We start from the raw sequence: 19,276 nt of genomic DNA on the forward strand, positions 1-19,276 counted from the left end.
GCAACCTGCTGTCGCAATTGAGCCCATATATGGAGATCCCTGATGTCATCAATATTAGTATATGGATATATGTCAGAACGTGTTCAGACATTCCATATGTTGATCATTCCCCATCCATTCATCCTCTTCGATGTCTCCCTTGTGACTGATACTGTCTGTCCATTTAAACCAGAGGTTCCCAACCACCGGTACGGGACATGTGCCACTGGTACGCGAGGAGGGAATCCCGTCGTATAGAATAATCCATTTGAAAACGAAAGGACAAACATCAAACCTGAGTACTATAGTGGCAGTGGATTTGCCGTTGCACGTAGAGCACAAGTCTGCGCGACCCTTAATCACCCATTAGAATGAAAATGCATGCCTTTCAGTCAGGCAGTCTTTGTATCCTCCTCGTCACTTTGAAAACGCTTCTGATTGTGCGGGGGGGGGGGGGGGGGGGGGGCCCTGTGCGACGACACATCTTCACAAGGACTTTCTAAACAGCAGTCTGATTTATAAACGGCTTCGAGTCTGTGTTACTTCAGTGTTGCGTAGCATAACGGTGACATCACTGTCCGATCCTCTATCTTTACCGTTCATGTGTGGTCAGCGAGCAGCAGCAGCAGCAACAACAACAGCTGCAGCCTTATCACGGTCGCTCGCACTAATGAAACAAAACACTACATGCTGTGACGGTACAGGATCTTTTATGAACTGTCAACCGGTCCGTGACAATATAAAGGTGGGGAACCCCTGATTTAAACGCTAGACGGGGCTGCCCCAAAGTTATTTGTGCAGCCACGCCTGGCAGCCGGTGAAAACTAGAGTTCTCAACAGGCCCGAAAGTTAAGGCCCTACCTGGGCCCTCATCAAACCCTGTACACTCAAGACACTGCCCCCGCTGCCACCCTTAGATCTCCATATATGGAGCTGACCTGTTCTGACATTCCATATGTTGATCTGACCTCATCAAGCCCTGTACACTCAAGACGGTGAAGACACGCTCTATATATGGCTCCATATATGTGCACCGGGCCTCGACCTTTAGGGCGAGGTCTCTCCTTGCCCTCAGGCGTCTTACTGGTAGTGTACTTACGTATAGGACCAACTTCAGAACAGGAGTAATGCCAACATGGCACCCGTCTCACAACAATATGAGATGTCTCCATTTATCACTATTCAAATGACACTGATTTAGCAAAGAAAACGACAAAAAAAACAAAAAACATTATTCATGGTGCTCATTCTGAGCACCATGAAATCACAGCGTTTTACGGCGGATGGCAGAACCCTCTGGTCATGGCTAGATAGGCCCAGCTAAGAGGCAGAAGGGAATCCCATCGCCAGCTGCGCACAACAGAGGGGAACCTAAATACCACAACATACTATTTACTGTGCCTTTTTAAATCCACTAGCATTACAACAGCTCAGTGCCAAAGAGACAAGCAGACGGCTGAAAGGACCAGCCATGCCTTTTGCTCTACAGGGGGATTGTGGTAAAGGAGAGACAATGCTCTTATGTATGGAGCTGTAATCCAGATCAGTGTAGCGTGTGATTTCATACATAAAACGGCCACACTGTTCCTTCCCTGGCTCCCACCCTGGCCTTTACTCCCTCATCATCGTACCCCACTCTCCCTTTGGCTCTTTCTCAATTTACGACTTACAATTTAGGCCTTTAGCAGACGCTCTTAATCCACCGCGACTTTCAGTAAGCAAGGTAACCCCGAGGTAATTCATGAAATGCATAGAAATAGTAATCATCAGTCAGCCTGTCTCTCCAGTTCAACCTCTCTTCATTCTTATTCTCTACAAGCTATCTCGCTCATGCCCTCACATACCCACTGTGAAACTCAGGCGGTTTATTTAAGCTGTCACTATTCACTCTTCATTCAACGTGTTAGCTGTCACAGATGTTGTGCAGCCGCCAGCGTTCAAAATCCCTCCACCTCCCCGGCCTCCTCCCTGTGGCATGTGGCATGTTGATGGACGATTCTGCGATTGTACTGTGGTTCTATGGATTGTACTATGATATGTGGTACCTTAACTCTTTGCAATTGAAGGGTCTATTTTATGTTCATGTCTAATAACTATCTTATGCTCTGCTCCAGGGGGTTTGTGATCTCAGATTCTGTCTCATGCTTGTGCAGGTGAACTGTAAATATCTCATGAGCAGAGCCACACCGCCAAACTGAATGCAATATCATTGCAACATAATTATGGTAAATGGTTAATCTCGAGCTGAAGTGTCTAAAGGAATTGGCAAAATGCCTAGATTTATATGATATCACAAATCAATTAAAAAAAGACAACCTATTTTTCTTTAAGACCTTGAAAGGCGTGTTTTCATTGTGATACTATATATTGCTATCAAAATATTAAAGTAGGCATATATCTATGTTAGTTTTGTTGATCCTGGCCAGAAACAAAAAATAAACATACTTTGAAAATGCACACGGCCGACCGACCGACCGGTCAGAGCAGGGGTGGGCCGCAAACGCTTCCCATATACTGTAGATTTGATGGTGGGTTAGGGTTAGTCCAGAAAAGCTGCTCTATCCCACTCATCTTCTCCAGCATCCATTATGCTTCCTTCCCCTCCTCCTCCTCCTCCCGTACAGGATGAAAGGACAAAAGAGGCATCCTTCATCCTCCCTGCAACGCGTCACTGGCCTCTATCCCCGCACAGCTCCCTATCCCAGCACAGCTCCCTATCCCAGCCCAGCTCCCTATCCCAGCACAGCTCCCTATCCCAGCACAGCTCCCTATCCCAGCACAGCTCCCTATCCCAGCACAGCTCCGCTAGGTGCTTCCCTGAATGCCAACACCCCCCTCCAACATACACACAGTGGTGGGAAAAGTACATCTTTTCAATACTGTAGACAGATATTGTTACAAGTAAAGGTCTGGAATTGAACATTTACTTAAGTAAATGTATAAAAGTATTGGTATCAAAAGGACATTACTGTATGTAGAATGTCCTACTTTGAAAATCTACAGATCCACAAGCTCAGATCTATAAGCTCACAATCTCACAATGCAAGCTTGTAGAAGCTTGTAAATCTATGATCTAACTAGTAAAGTTTTCAAATAAATACTGGAGTAAAAGTACAATATTTGGAACTGAGATTTAGTGGAGTAGAAGTACTGAAAATTGGAGAAATACTCCAAGTAAAAGTACCTCAAAATTGTAGACCTTGAGATAACTTGAGTAAATTGACTTGGTTACTTTACACCACTGCATACACTACATACTGTACCACCTCTCTCCTAAATTAGGCATGATTAATGTGTGTGCCACGCATTGGGCCGTCTTAATTAAATAACACCATCTTAATTAGGGGCTGATTTCTGCCGGTTAATGGCAACCGTAATACGTCGGGGATGGGATTTGCGGTGTGACAGAATGTCGGCGAGACCGCGCCGTCAAACTCCACGGGCGGGCGGTCACACTCCTCCGGGTTCACGCAAACAGTCGTCCTTAATCTGACAGTTGCATTAAAATGCAAATCGGCCCAGATGTGCGAGGGACTGTGGTAACAAGGGTGGATTACCTCCCCCAGGGAGCCACAATGGAGGGACCTACTCCCCTAGATAGACGATAAGCCCAGGTTGGAAGCTGGCTGATATAGCTGTTGACCCGGGGGCGGTTTGTTTCAATATTGGCTCATGGTGTCACTGTCTCAGATACGGTTATATCGACTCAGTTGTCGGGCGGAAACATTGTATGTCCAAAACACGTCATCTTTCAGGAACCTGTGCTCCAATGGACGCAATGTAGCTATGTCACAAGCTCTTGTTAAAATGTTTAATTGGTTTTACAGTGTAAAATCCACACACGCACACACTTAACCACTTACATGTTAAATATTATTTTCTTTAAAAAATAGCAGAAATAGCAGATCTTGTAGAGATCTTTGCTACTACTGTTTCTTACGAATTTAAGATTTTTTTAAATTAACAACCTTAAAAGAAATATGGAGATACAAGGTTTCTGCCCGACAGCGATGGATGTACAGTATAGTCCTAGCAATCTCTCAGAGGCGAGAGATAACACAGGAATCAATTGCTCTATGACTAATCGTGAAAACAATAATCTAGAAATGGAACATGATGTTACCCCGCCCCTCGTTGATGGTTTTACAGGGCCGTTGCTGTCGTGACTGGATAAGGAATGGCTTAGTTTATCTGACTTGCGCGGTTGTACCGCTATAGCTCTAATTAAATCACGCTCAGCGCGGTCTGAAAGGTCAGACTGGAATGGAAGCATACCAATGAGGGCAGCAGGAGCATACGGCGGCAGGTCAGAGGGACAGCGGGGAGACAGACGGACGCCCTCCTCCTCTCTAGATGCACGCACGCACGCAAGCATGCACACACACAGCTACAGTAGCGCCACTGAAACACATGCACACATGTTGACAAAACATAGCAATGGGAGCAATGTGTAACAAAATTCACAGGAGGATTCACAGGTCAGCCAACCCACGGTTATTATAATGTAGTATTATACTGTAGTTATACTGTACCTAAAAATAGATATTGAAACTATCACTATCTAACTGAAACTGTATTGTTGTGTGTTTACAAAACTAACCGAAACAAACTAAAATGAGAGAAAATTACCTTCATTTCTGGTTTTGCCAACATCTTACATAAGCCTAGTATTTTGGTTGCATATGCCAGCACAGAATCTGGCACAGCTAAAAACATTGTCTGTGCCAGGTTCTGAATGTGAATCACACTCTCTCCGACAAAACAAATGCCACAACTATTAATAGTAAACTTACCAAACGAAACTAAAACTAATAGCAAACCTGCTTTTAAAAAAATTAATAAAAACTATAACTATAACAAAAAGTAAAAACAAGGCTGAGCTAAAATAACCTTGCAGCCAAACGGAAACCTCTCTCCTGTAAGTGTTCCATCTCAACTGGAAGTCTCTCTCAGGGGCACCATGCTGTTGCCATTAACCCATTATATGCCTGGCTCAGACCATGCCAAAACACCTAGCTTTTTAAAAGCCTCGGCCATAATGACACCTCTCACTGGACCATCCTTTCAATCCAGGTGGGGTGGGCATTCATTCTCACCCAGGGGTTAGACAAGGCAACAAAGGGAAATTGTAGGCTACTTCCCTTCTTGTGTTGTGTGGAACTACTGTACAACTGATTCACAGTGCAGGGGGTGAAACTGAAGGCGGGGGGTGGGGGGTGGGAATAGCGGGTGGTGCGGGGAGCGTACAGAAAGGGTGTGGACACGGATCAAAGGACTCTCACAGCATCCTCGGTGCTGCAGCACTTCCATTCTCCATCCATAATATAAAGCCTGATTTATCCCTATAGTTGTGCGCCGGTGTCGCCGCGCCAAAAGTACTACCTGATCTACAAGCTTTCAATGTGTCACGATGCGACGCGTGAGCTTCAGTGATGTTACTGTAAATAGGGTTTCAATGTAATGGGTCCCGGGACCCAGGGGGTCACAGTAGGGGTCACAGGAGTACAGTACTGAGTACAGTATTGCATGGCCAGGACCCCCGGGGAGGGTGACATGATTGCGTCCTTTCTCAATTTAGTGAGTCTAAGGATACAGGCTATTTGCATCACTGAGCTTGTAGATCAGTTATTTTTGGTGTGTGACACATCCCCCCCCCCCCCCCCCCCCCCTCTTCCTTCCCTCCTGTCACTGCTTCATTTGAGCTGTGCTGTCCCAGCCCGGAGCCATCCTCCCGAAGCCTAATTTATGAAAACAGCAGACCTGCGAGCTCATTGCTGTTTACGGCACACGGCACCGTCATGCAGATGGAGCACACATTATTTAGACTTGAGGCTTGAGGAGGGAGGGAGGGGGGGGGGGGGGTGTCTGTCCCAGCAGAGTGTGAACACTGCTCTTACACATCGGGTCTTTGACAGAGACGTAAACACTAATGGTTTTTGGCAGGACCCGGGTCCCGCAGCGGCCATGCATGCAACAGCATACAGCATACAGAGCCAGGGAGAGAGGGGATGGATGGATGGATGGATGGGGGATTGGACATCTGCAAAGATTGAACATCTGCAAAGATCAAGCGGGCTGGTTATAGAGGGCAGGCCCACTCGCTTTACAACAGCGCCATCTGTCTGTGAGTGGAGAGCTTTACAGCAGGCGATGACTGAACACAACATGAATGGTTCGAGGCGATTGTCATTTTCTTGAATTATGCCTGTTGGATTTGTTTTCAGTTTGTTATGAATGGTGCACCTGGAGAACTACAGATGGCTTAATTAAGAATGCCAATGTATATGACTTTAATTGTAAGTTCTGATTAATCAGTTTAATTCATAGATGCTTGCACATACATGTAATTGTTTGCATATTATGTTTTATAGTGTTTGACAGTCTCTGCAGTTGACAAAAAGTGCAGTGGCAACCTGAAAACACACACACACACACACACACACACACACACACACACACCCACACACACACACACACACACACACACACACCTATGTATAGACAGCTAAATTAAATCCTCTCTTTAGTGAACACACTAAGTGGGAAGCAAAACGTGGAAGCTGTCCTGAGTCTGCAACATTCACGGTGCGGTGAGGACCTCTGCCCCTCTGCTCAGCCATGCAAGCCCCTTCCCTCGGCCAAGTGAAAAGAGCTGACATGATGGATGCCGATGTCACGGCGCGGGCCAAAGTGACGGATGGGCCGATTATACAAACTCATCCCTCTAGTCGTGGAAAAACACAACACCTCTCCTTTTGAGCTAATAGCCTTCATCTGCCTCTGCCTTATGGACGCTAAGCCGTTACGATGGAGGAAAAGGAAAAGAAACAGCTTCAGACGGGACAAATCCCATTACTAGGCGCGGTTTCACCCCTGACAGCTTGCATTTCAACAGACACCTGTCACGTTGATGCTTTACAACCCAAACAAACCTCACGGTAAATCAGCCCCCATGTGACCTCCAGGCTGGCTGGCTTCAAGGGCATCTCCCCCCCCCCTCACTTCCCCCAGACAGACACATTGCAAATGCACAAACGGATTCCTGTCAGCTTCTTGATATGTGCATGTGCTCCGCTTTATGTGGCAGTTTCTCAGTACGTTAGAGGACAAAGGGGGGGGGGGGGGGGGGGGGGGGGCGGCAGGAGATGTTTTCCTTTGAAACCAAAGCTGTCAAAATAACGTCAATGTTCTAGGCAAGAGGAGGCAGATGTGTGTTGAAGTTGAGGTGATCTTTCAGGTTAACCACCCTCCCCTTGAAGGAGGAAGGCCTCTCCGTGTAATTTATAGGCTGGGGTTCATTAATCAGCCTGGTATTGAGCCTCCACTCAGGCAAGATGTTTGGATCAATTACAGAAAGCCAACAGGAGGGAGTGTGTGCCACCGAGGTCTCTAACCAATGGCAGCAGAGAACTATGGGGTGCAACAGTTATTCCAATTGACCAATTTAATCCAATATAAAAACTATTGACAATTGATTCAATAACAAAAACATATATAATAAATCCTTATTTTGCTTATAATTATCTCAGAAATTGAAGAAAATAGTTGATCTACAAGCCGTTTTCACTATTTTGGCATAACACCGTTGTTCAACAAAGTACGGTATATGATTATGCGGCACAGCGGCAGTGGTTAGTCAATTTGTATTAATAACCTCCCTTCACCTTTATTTGATTCATCCAAAAAGTAGTCGATAGAATTATCACACATAAATTAAATAATGGCTAGTTGCAGCCCTCAGACAGGAATGGTAGGAGTAGGACTCATCGTGACCAGACTTACCCCATGCTTCCATTCATCAGCAGGAACAGGTTGTAGATGTGGGAGAAGATGAAGAGGAACAGGATGGTGCTGAAGAACATGGTCATCCAAGAGCCGTGGTCCTCACGGAACATTTTGAGACGCAGATATCGACCTGTCGGGAGCAGGACAAAAATGACACAGCTGGTTAGTTGCTCTTCAAATTGTCCGCTTTATAGGCTGGAATGATTTAATTCTACAGTGTAGAAAACCCACAAACATTCTTCTGTGTTTCATGGGGCACTTCTGTGTTGTTGGACAAATAAAATTACATTATTTTCAAAAGAAAGGGTCTAATACTGGCGTGGCTTCCCAGTGGATCTCTGTGGCCAGTCTATTACCTCAATATGATATCAGTCATCTATTTGCGCGAAGTTTCAAACCACTTCGGTTGACTTAATTATCTACTGTATCTATCTAACTATTAATTCACTAAACCTGTGTGTTTGTGTGTGTCTGTCTGTCTCTCCCAGGCATAACTTGGGCACCGCGGCACTGCCCAACCGAACAGCCTCAAACTTGGCGTGTGTGTCCTATATAGGGGGACAGCGAATCTCTCTGTGTTTGGGACTGGGAGGGGGTACCGGCTTCCCTTATTGGCCAACCGGACCAGTTGGACATGTCAGACAACGACTATATCAGGTAAAGGATTATTGCACACACGGGTGGGCAATGTATTGCCGACTTGCACCGTTCTGAGCTTTTCTAAAAAGTAAAGATATTCCCTTCACAATATGTGAAACATATTCTACTTCCTTAGCCTATACAGCACAAGAAATGTGGCCTGCGGACAGACAGACAGACAGACCCAGACACAGGCCCTTAATCTAGCCCTTAATCCCTTATAGCTGACACATCGTAGAAAAGTAGTTGTTTGGTGTTCGTCTGTGGACAGATTTTGTCCCCAGTTCCCATCCCTCACTGTCAAAAACAGAATCTGTCTCCAAAGCGTTTAGTGAACACCTGTTCCAAAATCATTCACTGGAGTGCCCCCCTCCCAAGCCGGGCCTCATCCTAGGAGCAGCAATAATGCAGGGCAAAGGTCCATGGCACCATGGGTACCCGTGTCCTTCAACCTCAGGTCCACATGTTTTCGCTGTGCAACACTGTTGTATCATCGAGCATAAATCGTCTCTATCGGGTGCATGGAAACCTAATTTGTCCAAAACATGTAACTTTTTAGGATTCAAATTCAAAAGTAGCAGATCTACACGTTTTCGAGCTTGCAGATCTGCTACTTTTGATGCTTTCGTGTAGGGCGTCAATTTACAAAAGAATAAACCCAAAAGTTACTAATCACAGTGTCAAAGCCACCTGCCTGAATTTAAGCACAATTTGGCCACTCAATCTGCTGCTTGGCACAGGAAATGCCTTCCCGCCATGTGGACTATTTAATTATTTATTTATTTATTTTTATCTTTATTTATAATAACTTGCATTATTTTGAAATGCAATCACAGCCCCAACATGGTTCCCAAACAGCTCTCTTGCTTGTAATCGTCTGATCATCTGATTATGTTATGTCTGTTTCCTGTCTGTTTTTACTCATGCCCAAAACCAAATTGCCTTTTGTGTGATGAATACATTTGTATTGAATTGAACAGAGTTCAAAGATGGGTTCAGTCTGGGCAAGGGCACCAGGCATGGAGGTATCAGAATAATCTGATACCATTCCTTTCCATTCAGTGTTGTTTTCGTCGACTAATACTATGACGAAAAATGTTCGTCGACTACCTTTTTTCACTGACAAAAACTACATAAAAATGAAATAAAAACTAAGCCATGATGACTAAAACTATTTCGTCAACAAATAAAAACTACACTAAAATGTTAGGAAGGGGACTAGTGGACAAGAGATCCAGTATAAGTAATTTTACACTTTGCATTCTGAAAATAACAAATCTACAAGCAGTAGTAGTAAATTGCAGATCTACAAGCTCAGAACACTTTGCGCTGCGACGTGTTGTGAACTTGTTACTTGCTATTTTACTATTAAAAACAGTCGTTTCATTTCATTTAGTTTCAGTCACATTTTAGTCACCTGGAATGTTTTAGTGTTAGTCTAGTTTTAATCGAATAAATATCAGAAGATTTTAGTCGACTAAATCTACAGGTGATTTAGTCGGCTAAAATATATTTTGGTGGGCCTTGATGCCATCATTATCTCCAATTACGAGTTCAGTGTTCTTTAGACTCCAGTAACCGCCAGAGATAATATTTACAAGCACAAGTGGTTTAATTCTGAGTAGGATCCTATTCCTGGGTGTGATTTTCATTCATGTTTCACGAGCTGAGTTCAGCATGATTAGACTAATTATCCAAACAATTGTGATCCGTAGAGACAGAGAGAGAGAGAGAGATTGTGTGTGTGTGTGTGTGTGTGTGTGCACGCGCGTGTGTGCACGCGTGCGTGTGTTTTCAATTTGAATCAAATTAAGGATAAATCTGTCTCTTGCAGAGCATGTGATTAAATCAGATAGTTCAGTGTTCTGTTCAGAATACATAATCACCCCCCTCGTCCTCCACCGTCATCCCTTGGCGAGGTTCAGTTCAAACAAAATAATGTCAGACCTTTTTTCCCTGTTTTCTCTTGTCCATTGGGGTCCTGTATACTCAATTCATTGAAATTATGCGTATAGTATAACTATTTGACAGTTGACAGTTATATAAACCAAATATTACACCCCCTGTAAATTAACATGGAGTAGCTATTAGTCTTATTGCGTATTCCTAATGCAGTAGAAGGGCCCTAACATATGCTCATATATAACATATTTAATGTGTAAAACGGGTGTCATTTCTAATCTTATTTCGCCTCAGCGCAGTGTTAAGTCTGTTTAATTAATCCAAACATTTCATTTGGCTTCATAGAGAGACAACACATCACGATCTATATACCAAATGAAAACTGGAACCTCATAGATTAACAGAACTTCATAAAAAAGTGTTCTTGGCTGTTGTGGGGGTGCGGCACGAGGGCGGGCGGGGCGCGGCTCTTCCATGGGCCATAGTGTAATGCAACATTGCACTGGGGGTAATGGGTAATGCATAATGGATTGGGCTGTCTTCTCTTAAAGGCAATGGCATGTGGCACGGTGATTGGTTTCATTATAACGCCCGAACCACACCTACGCATAATAAATAATAAATGTAACAGGTAGCGGAGGTGTTTTAACCAACCAGGGCCCAGTATTCAAATATGGGGCGGGACATTGCAAAAATAAATCTAACACTGAGAAGGACGAGAATAATATCCACGCAGTGTTATTAGTATCACTACGCAAGGCTACTAAATGCCAGACATCTGCCATTTTAATTTAAACAAACACTGTGAATTGTGTTCAAGTCACATTTGCCCGAGACCTGCCACCCTGCATCAGCTGCCAACCTGCTACAGTAAAGCACAGCCCCTGCTGTGCGACATGTTGCTCACGCAAACGCACACACACACACGCACACGCGCACACTCACACCAACCACACTTCAAGGCAGGCACTCCCTTCTGCTGCCTTCTGATCCAGTGCCAGAATGCAGCCATCTTCCTAGGAACAACTCTTTGTTTTGTTTGGTTGCAAGCCAGCTAGCCTCCCTTTTTCAGCTACAGCCCCTGGGAGAGAGAGAGAGATGCTTTGTGTCTGTGTCCAAACACACACACACACACACACACACACACACACACACACACAGAGAGAGAGCAGGTAGAATGCTCCATTTATTTTCCTATTATAGCCAGACGTGTCTCCAATAGCTTACATGCTGTTCGGTCTCAGCTCTTTTTATTCTCTCTGTTGCACATAATAAAAACAAACAAAGTGGGTTTATTTGGAGAGCATCATGATCACTGCCCCCTCCCCCCTCCCCCCAGACATGACTGTTGGGAACGATGGGATGGAAAGATGGGCAGCAGTGTCTCAGGAGTCAAGACGTAGATCGGCGTCATCCCAAAGCCTATATTAAATAATATGTATCGGGCAAGGACTGTTGATTGGCCAGTAACCACTGAGGGTGGCAGTTGGGGCTAACGTTCACCCCAAAACATGATTTACGATAGCCTGTGCCGAGGGACATAACTCGAACGGAGCTCAAGCGTTCTGCTTGGCGGTGACTCAGTGGTATCTGAATCATCAGATTCAGATGACTCCACCCTCCTCCTCTGTGCATCATCATTATCATCCTCCTCACTCTCAACTTCCTTGTCCTCTTGGCCCTGGTGCAGGTAATACAAAACTGCATGCTCTTTGCCTTTTTACTGGGAGATCATCCTAAAACAATAAAACTCTGATCAAGGCAGAGAACCCAGACAAGTACCATCACATCGTGCCCTTTCTTGGTCCTTTCCATACACATGCAGTGTGTGTGATGATGAGTGCCATCAACAGGCGCTACAAGGAGAGTGAGCTAGGCGATGTTGCGGGAGGAGTCATTGCTGAGGGATCCGTTGATTGTGCGATGAAAGGCAAGCATTATAAGAGGGGGCTGCGTTGCTTGAGGCTGATGTATGAGGCACTAATGAGTCAGCTGGCCAAGGACAGGCTGATAACAGAGGAGACAAGAGAGAATCTTGATATTCTGAGAATACAAGTCTCTCCCTGGAAACCTGTGCTGATCTCAAGAATCACATCAGCAAGCTTTTCTCACAATTAGAGGTCAGTGATTTGGCAGACTACTGGAGGGACTTCCTGTCCATGACTTATGTGCTAATGCAGAATGTGCATGCAGTCCATATCTGCAATTGGGAAAAGTATGCCAGCTCTTTGCGTGCTATGCAGCCGTGGATGGTAGCATACGACAACAATAAGTATGGGAGGTGGCTGCCTGACTTCTGGGCGATGCTGACAGCTCTCCCTGCTGAACAAGTTGCCTTCCTTCGTACTAACTTCACTCAGTCCATCACAGGTAATCACTATTCCAACATGGCCTAGGACATGTGGAATGAATGTACAATGAACAAGGGCAGCAAAATTAAGTCAGGCTGGCTCTCCCATCATCCAAAATGAAAAGCAGTTGCTGGTGCACTCCAGAAATGTTAACAATATGGCCCGCATAAGAGTAACACTCTTGCCACCCGAAAAGAAGCCAAGAGGAAGCACATGGAATTGGTTGGTCAATGTCTAGCTAGTCTAAGGTGTCATCCATCCATCATCATTGCCCACCATTGTATCATCTGTGTGAATGACCCATACGATGCAGCATACTCAACTAAAGATGATGAGTGAGACCTACGTGTACAGGGTAAGGCACATGTACCCAACACGTACATGACATTGAATGACCCCTTCCCCTCTGCCAAGGCATTCAAAACACTACTGTGTAGTCTGTAGTGTCAGTAACAAGGAGCGGTTGCACAAATGAATATGCAGCTACCTCACAGACCTGGCAAAGAATGTGAATGCGGCGATTGTCTATGCTGTTGGCCCACATTACTTCAACTTGTCAACACAACAACCGATAGAAGACTATCATTGAGCAGTCTGAAGCTGACATCATCCTATTCACCGTTTATGCAGGCTGTGATGCCAACTCAGGTTTCTATTGCAAAGGAAAATCGTCAGTGTAAAGTGTCAAAGAGCTCTGTGACCGGGCAGAAGCTCTCACGGTATGGAAATACTAGCCTTGACCACTGTCTGTGTTAGTGTCAAAGTACTGTCCTTAAGAAAGGACAGTACTGTGTGAATGCAATGCACATTGTAACGAGCTTTGGATACAGGAGCTATAGAAATACACCATTTCAAGCATTCGACAATCATAGCAGGTGCAACAAGTAACATGCACTGGATAATACAACTGCTTTATGACTTACCACTGCTCACAGTATAGGACTATACTATGGTTTAAAATATGGTTATTTCAACTAATTTGCTTAATCTAATAATCTAATTCCTAATAAAGGATGGGTAAATGCAGACGACAAATTTCACATCTAGTCAAAAAAATACCCCAAAGGAGTGGGGACTAAATTATTAGTTATTATTAATTATTACCGACTCGATAAAATTGTTCAAACCCAGCCATTTTGAATGTGCCACAGCCAGCAGCGATGTTTTTAATATATATAGTTTTCTTTCTTTTTTTGGCGTGAAAGCCACAGCATACGTTTCACTCCGTGCTATTTCAAGGCTCATCACAGTCGCATAATTGAATTGTCTTGCATGGGTGAACTTAATTGCCTCAAGTGCCAATGAGCCTGCATGGGCTTCAGAATGGAGGAGGGTCCAGGGGGTGTGCTTCTACAGCCACTCGCCACGCCAGCATGCCCTCTCACACTAGCAGTGTTGTTTTTGGCAGCTAATAGTTTAGTTTTAGTCATAGTCTCTTGAATAGTTTTCATTTATAGTTTTAGTCACATTTTAGTCACCTGGAATGTTTTAGTGTTAGTCTAGTTTTAGGCGAATGATATATAGTGAGAGAGAGAGAGGGAGAGGGAGAGGGAGGTGTCCAGTCCCAGACGGCACGACACATGCACGTTATGACTATAATTTTATCACCATAGATTTCACTGTGTAGGCTAGTTTATGAATTGGAACACATTGATAAAGGTCACCCAATGCGTTTCCAATTGCTGTGGATGGCAGTGTGAAGGCAAACCGCAGCAAATTATATATGCAAGAATCCCAATTTCTCCGCCCATTCGCATCGAGTCTTATTAGGTATTAGGTGAGAATGTGACCTAAATGTCCTAAGATTTTAGTCGACTAAATCTATGACTGAAATGAATTTCGGCAGGCCTTGATGCCGCCGTATGTTATTACACTTGCTGAAAATATCCGATCTACAAGTAGTAGATCGGCTATTTTCAGCGTGCAACCTAGTGTAAAAGGACTTATAGGCTACTGGATCTCTTGCAGTCCACTCCCTTCCTAACATTTTAGTCTAGTTTATATTCATCAACGAAATTGTCAATATATATAGTCTTAGTTTTAAGTCATCATTGCTTAGTTTTTATTTAGTTTCCATTTAGTTTTAGGCAGTGAAAAAAGGTAGTCGACGAACATTTTTCGTCAACAAAAACAACACCCTCATGCTCTCACAGCACATCTGGATGTGTGTGTGTGTGTGTGTGTGTGTTTGTGTGTGTGTGTGTGTGTGTGGGGGGCCCTTTCTGGATCAGGGCCCACTTGAAATTCTCGAAAGTGTTCGCAGTCCACCATGTTGCCCACTTAGTTAGCACGGCTTCCACGTAACAAGGCGGGCATTTTCAGAGCATGATACATCAAATTGCATTCTGGCTTGGATAAATGGGTATATAAACATAGTATAAATGGTAAATGGTGCATTTAAACAGCGCTTTTATCCAAAGCGCTTTACATAGATTGTGCATTACATTCACACCCATTCTTTCATATTCACCAATCGCCGACGGCGGAGGAAACCATGCAAGGCACCAACCTCACATCAGGAGGTTCAGAGTCTTGCTCAAGGACACTTCGACACTAACTCTAGTTCAGTCAGACAACTCTTAGAGTGAATTTAGAATATATATCTATTGAGCATAATTGAGCATAGATATATGAAGCATAGATTGGCGTCAGGGCTCTGTCCCTATTCATTCCCTGTATAACATTAACATTTTAGTTAGGTTATATAAGCCAAATATAAATACAGGGAATGAATACAACTCCAATACAAGGGGATCTAGAAACAGAACCTACACAGGTGGATGCTGGGGAGGAGGTGGGATTTGCAAAAACTTAATGAGCAGCAGGTTAGCAGCAAGCGAGGCAGGGAGACAGCAGCGGCGCACATCCGCACAGCAGGAGAGAAGCCAGGAAGGAGCAGGTAGCCGCTCTGATTAGGTAAAGAGATGAGACTAGTCACCATCAGATCAGGTAGGCTCGCTCACGAGTTGTCTGCCTGAACTATAGCTACGCAAGCTTCGCATCATTAGTATATGGAGACCAGAGCAGAATGAAAATACCACATCGTTTGTGAACAAGCATTCACTATCTACAGTACACAGTTATGACTATGAAATAAAGTGTTGTCCAAAACATATACATATCTCTAATATCAACTGAATATCAACTTGTGGATATTCAGGACAAAATCATATATTTCTAATAGTCATATACAATAATATATATGTCCTGTTCTTCCATAAGGATAATGATGGCCTACTGATCATGGCATTGTTATCTACCCAGAAATATGTATGGTTGTGGCGATGCCATGATGATTCGGTCTATATCCTAAAGTTCCAATTTATCGGTATTCACGTGATTCTTTCATAATAATAATAATAATAATCATCTGTATTGTCCCCAAAGCCAAGGGATATTTGTCTTCACATTTCCAACACCAACTAAAAACAACACAAACCCATATGACACAACAACGTATCCCCATGTCATATTATCATTAAAATATTGAGTTTTGGCGGTCCCTCTTGCAACATCCTCAAGGCCCAACCAATGGGCACCGTACCACAGGTTTGGAATCACTAATCAATACTATTCAGGCAAGCCCTCTGAAAAGCCAGACTTTCATTGTATTACTATATTACTATACTTGCCGTGTAGCGAAAATATAGCTTGCAGATATGGCTATTTTTGGCGTGTGTGAGTGACACGTGTGCGACACGGACTTGCTGCGGGGCATGAATTAGGCATGACGTGTCACACGTCCTCACCCCCACACAGGCCTGGATGAGCAGTGATTCATGCCCACCCTCCTCCCGCCTGGTGGCTCGGCTCAGCAGGGAATGACACACACACACACACACACACACACACACACACACACACACACACACACACACACACACACAAGGCAATAATGTATGCATGTACATGCACCAGGTGGTTAAACATCCACATAAACTGTCGGGATTCATTCTACAAAATAATGTTGCCCTGGGGCTTCCTTGCACAGATCCTCAGCATTCTCTCCTGATCAGCCTCAATATAATTGTATTCATTCTCAAAATGTAAATTCAAGCATGAGGAGTTGTCGCCATCTAGTGGTTAAACACTAGACATAAACTCATTTCAATTCCAGCAGGTTTGATCAATACAATGTCTTCCTTTCCGTATAAAAGGCAAAATGAAAGAATCTGATGTGGCTTCTGTAGGAGTGCAATGCATTGTGAGCTTGTAGATTGGCTATTTTCACTATTTTAAAATGTTTTTCAAAATAATGATAAAAGAAAAGCAATGGTTTTGGATATACAAGCGACGACACATTTATATATTTCTTTTCTAGCAGGATTACCCTCCCTCATGTCGGTTATGCAGCAGTCCCACACGTTCACACTAGCCTCGTGTGGCCAGACAATATTTATCTGGACCAGGCTACATTCACACACCTTGAGGACACAATTATGGCGTCCAGTATGACTCAGTGTTCTGCTACTAGCCATTATAATATTGCAGTGTAACAGCGGGGTTAATTGCCTTGCCCAAAAGGTACCATAGCAGAGGATGTTCCTTCCATGCTCGCTCTGTATTGACCCAGTGACAAGCCTGAATCTCTGTGGCCCACTAACAAGATAATATTCTGGCCTCAATCAAGGCATAATGTTATCACAGCATACATGCAGCTTATTTATAGCCGTAATCGCACTATTGACAGTTTACACCCACGCGCGTGTGCACATACACACATTTACAATGGTTGTGAGGACATCAACGATTGTATGAATGCCATTTTTACTGAAATAGCGAAAATAGTTATCTGCCTGATATAGTCAGAATTGCTATTTTTGGTGTGCGACACCGGTAAATGGTGCATTTATATAGCACCTTTATCGAAGATATATCAGAATGAAAGACACCAGATTTCCATACATTATTAAGAGAGTTAGTAAATATATTGTCAATAAGGGTTGCAGATGAGGAAGTCACTCGAGTAGGTTTAGTAATTAAGGGGTATAAGGAGTTTGCATACAGAGTATTCAAAAATTCTGCAGTGAGTGAAGAGGACTCACTGTTAAATAGATTTATATTGTAATCGCCCAAGAGGAAACATACTTTACCTTCTCGGTTAATTTTGTCTAGTACACATGTAAGACTAGAATTGAAATATGCAATGTTTGAGTCTGGGGGCTTGTATATGCAGCCTATGACAACATGCTTACCATCAAAAATGTCACAAGAGGGTATTTCAAGAAACAGTGATTCAACATCATGACTCTCAGAGTTGAGTGCTAGATCATCTCTATGTTTGAATTGATATTTATTGTGTAGGTATATGGATACACCTCCACCAGATTTAGCCATTCTACAATGGTGTAGAGCATTATAATTTGGAATGTCAAAGACATATGTCAACTCATCAGTCAACCAGGTTTCAGAAAATGCTAATTCATGATTTAACAAAGACAAAAAATGAAAAAGTGCCTCATGATTTTTTGAGAGACTACGGATATTTAAGTGAAAAGTAGAGAACTGCTGTGTTTGGGGCTTTGGAATCTCAAGTAGTAGACTATGAAATTGATCGATATTAAAATAGTCACAAGATAGTGACTCAGGAGTTAAAGAGCTAAAGAAGTTTGAATCAGGATCAAGAGGGTCCATAAATTTAGAGTCACTACATAGGCTCAGATCAAAAGGATTGAAATACATAGGACTTGAGTCAGTTATTAATCTAAACTTGCATTTTAAATCCTCAACCAATCCAACATCATCAATATCATGATATGGGAAAAGGGAGATACACTCAGAACAAGTCCAAGAGCTCCATTAATTCATTTCATGTGCATTAATAGGTGTGCATCTCAGATGGTAAAACTCTGTACAGCAGGTACAACAAACAGTAGGGTTAGATAGGATATTATGGCAGTGATGACAGTGAGAGCTGTCCATTATAGAGTATAAGAGTGATCATGTGTGCACTGATACTGTATACTAAGTGAGTGCGTGTGTGTGCGCGCATGCCTGCCCGGGCATGCATACATGTGTGAAATATGTAATGTATCATGTGCAAGGGTTAACAATGAGTTTGTGGACAATGAGTTTGTCATACCGCAGGTAGGCAATGTCGCCCTTCTCCCTGGCAGCCCACATAGCTGGAAGGAGATCTTTTCGCTTCAGTCGAACAGCTTCAGAAAAATCTTCATTTATGTAGACATTTGAACCTTGCAGGTTCTTGGCTTTGCTGAGCACCTCCAGTTTGTCCTTATAGCGCAGAAACTTGACAACAATGGGCCTGGGCCTGGTGGAAGATGGAGAAGGTTTTCCAGTCCTGTGGGCCCGCTCCAGCTCAATGTTGCGGCTGTCCAGCTTTAGCTTCTCTGACAGCAGCTTCTTCACTTTGACCTGAATCAGACCATTTCTCACCCTTTGACTCTTTAATGCCATCTATAATGACATTGTTTCTTCTTGATTGACTTTCCATATAATCAAGTTTATCTTTAAGTGGGATAAGACTTTTACTGACCGATTCCACATAATTTTTTGTCTCCTTGCAGGCATTTTCCCACGTCTTACAATAGTCTTGAAGTTCTTTTTGAGTGAATTCCAGACTAGCCTTGAGGTCAAAGACTTCAGTCATCAGCTCCCCA

General features: G+C 43.6%; 1 protein-coding gene across 2 annotated transcripts in view; it reads right to left on the bottom strand.

Moving 5' to 3' along the window:
- The window catches only part of tmem117 (transmembrane protein 117), a 92,252-nt gene that overhangs the window by 35,640 nt on the left and 37,336 nt on the right, over nucleotides 1-19,276 (bottom strand). For both annotated transcript variants that reach the window (XM_080762419.1, XM_080762418.1), the window contains exon 3: nucleotides 7,762-7,894. In XM_080762419.1, the coding sequence (XP_080618545.1) occupies nucleotides 7,762-7,894 (133 nt within the window). The remainder of the gene's footprint in view (nucleotides 1-7,761; nucleotides 7,895-19,276) is intronic.

The sequence above is a fragment of the Protomyctophum bolini genome, assembly GCF_963924005.1.
Source record: "Protomyctophum bolini genome assembly, chromosome: 4".
Classification (NCBI taxonomy): Eukaryota; Metazoa; Chordata; class Actinopteri; order Myctophiformes; family Myctophidae; genus Protomyctophum; species Protomyctophum bolini.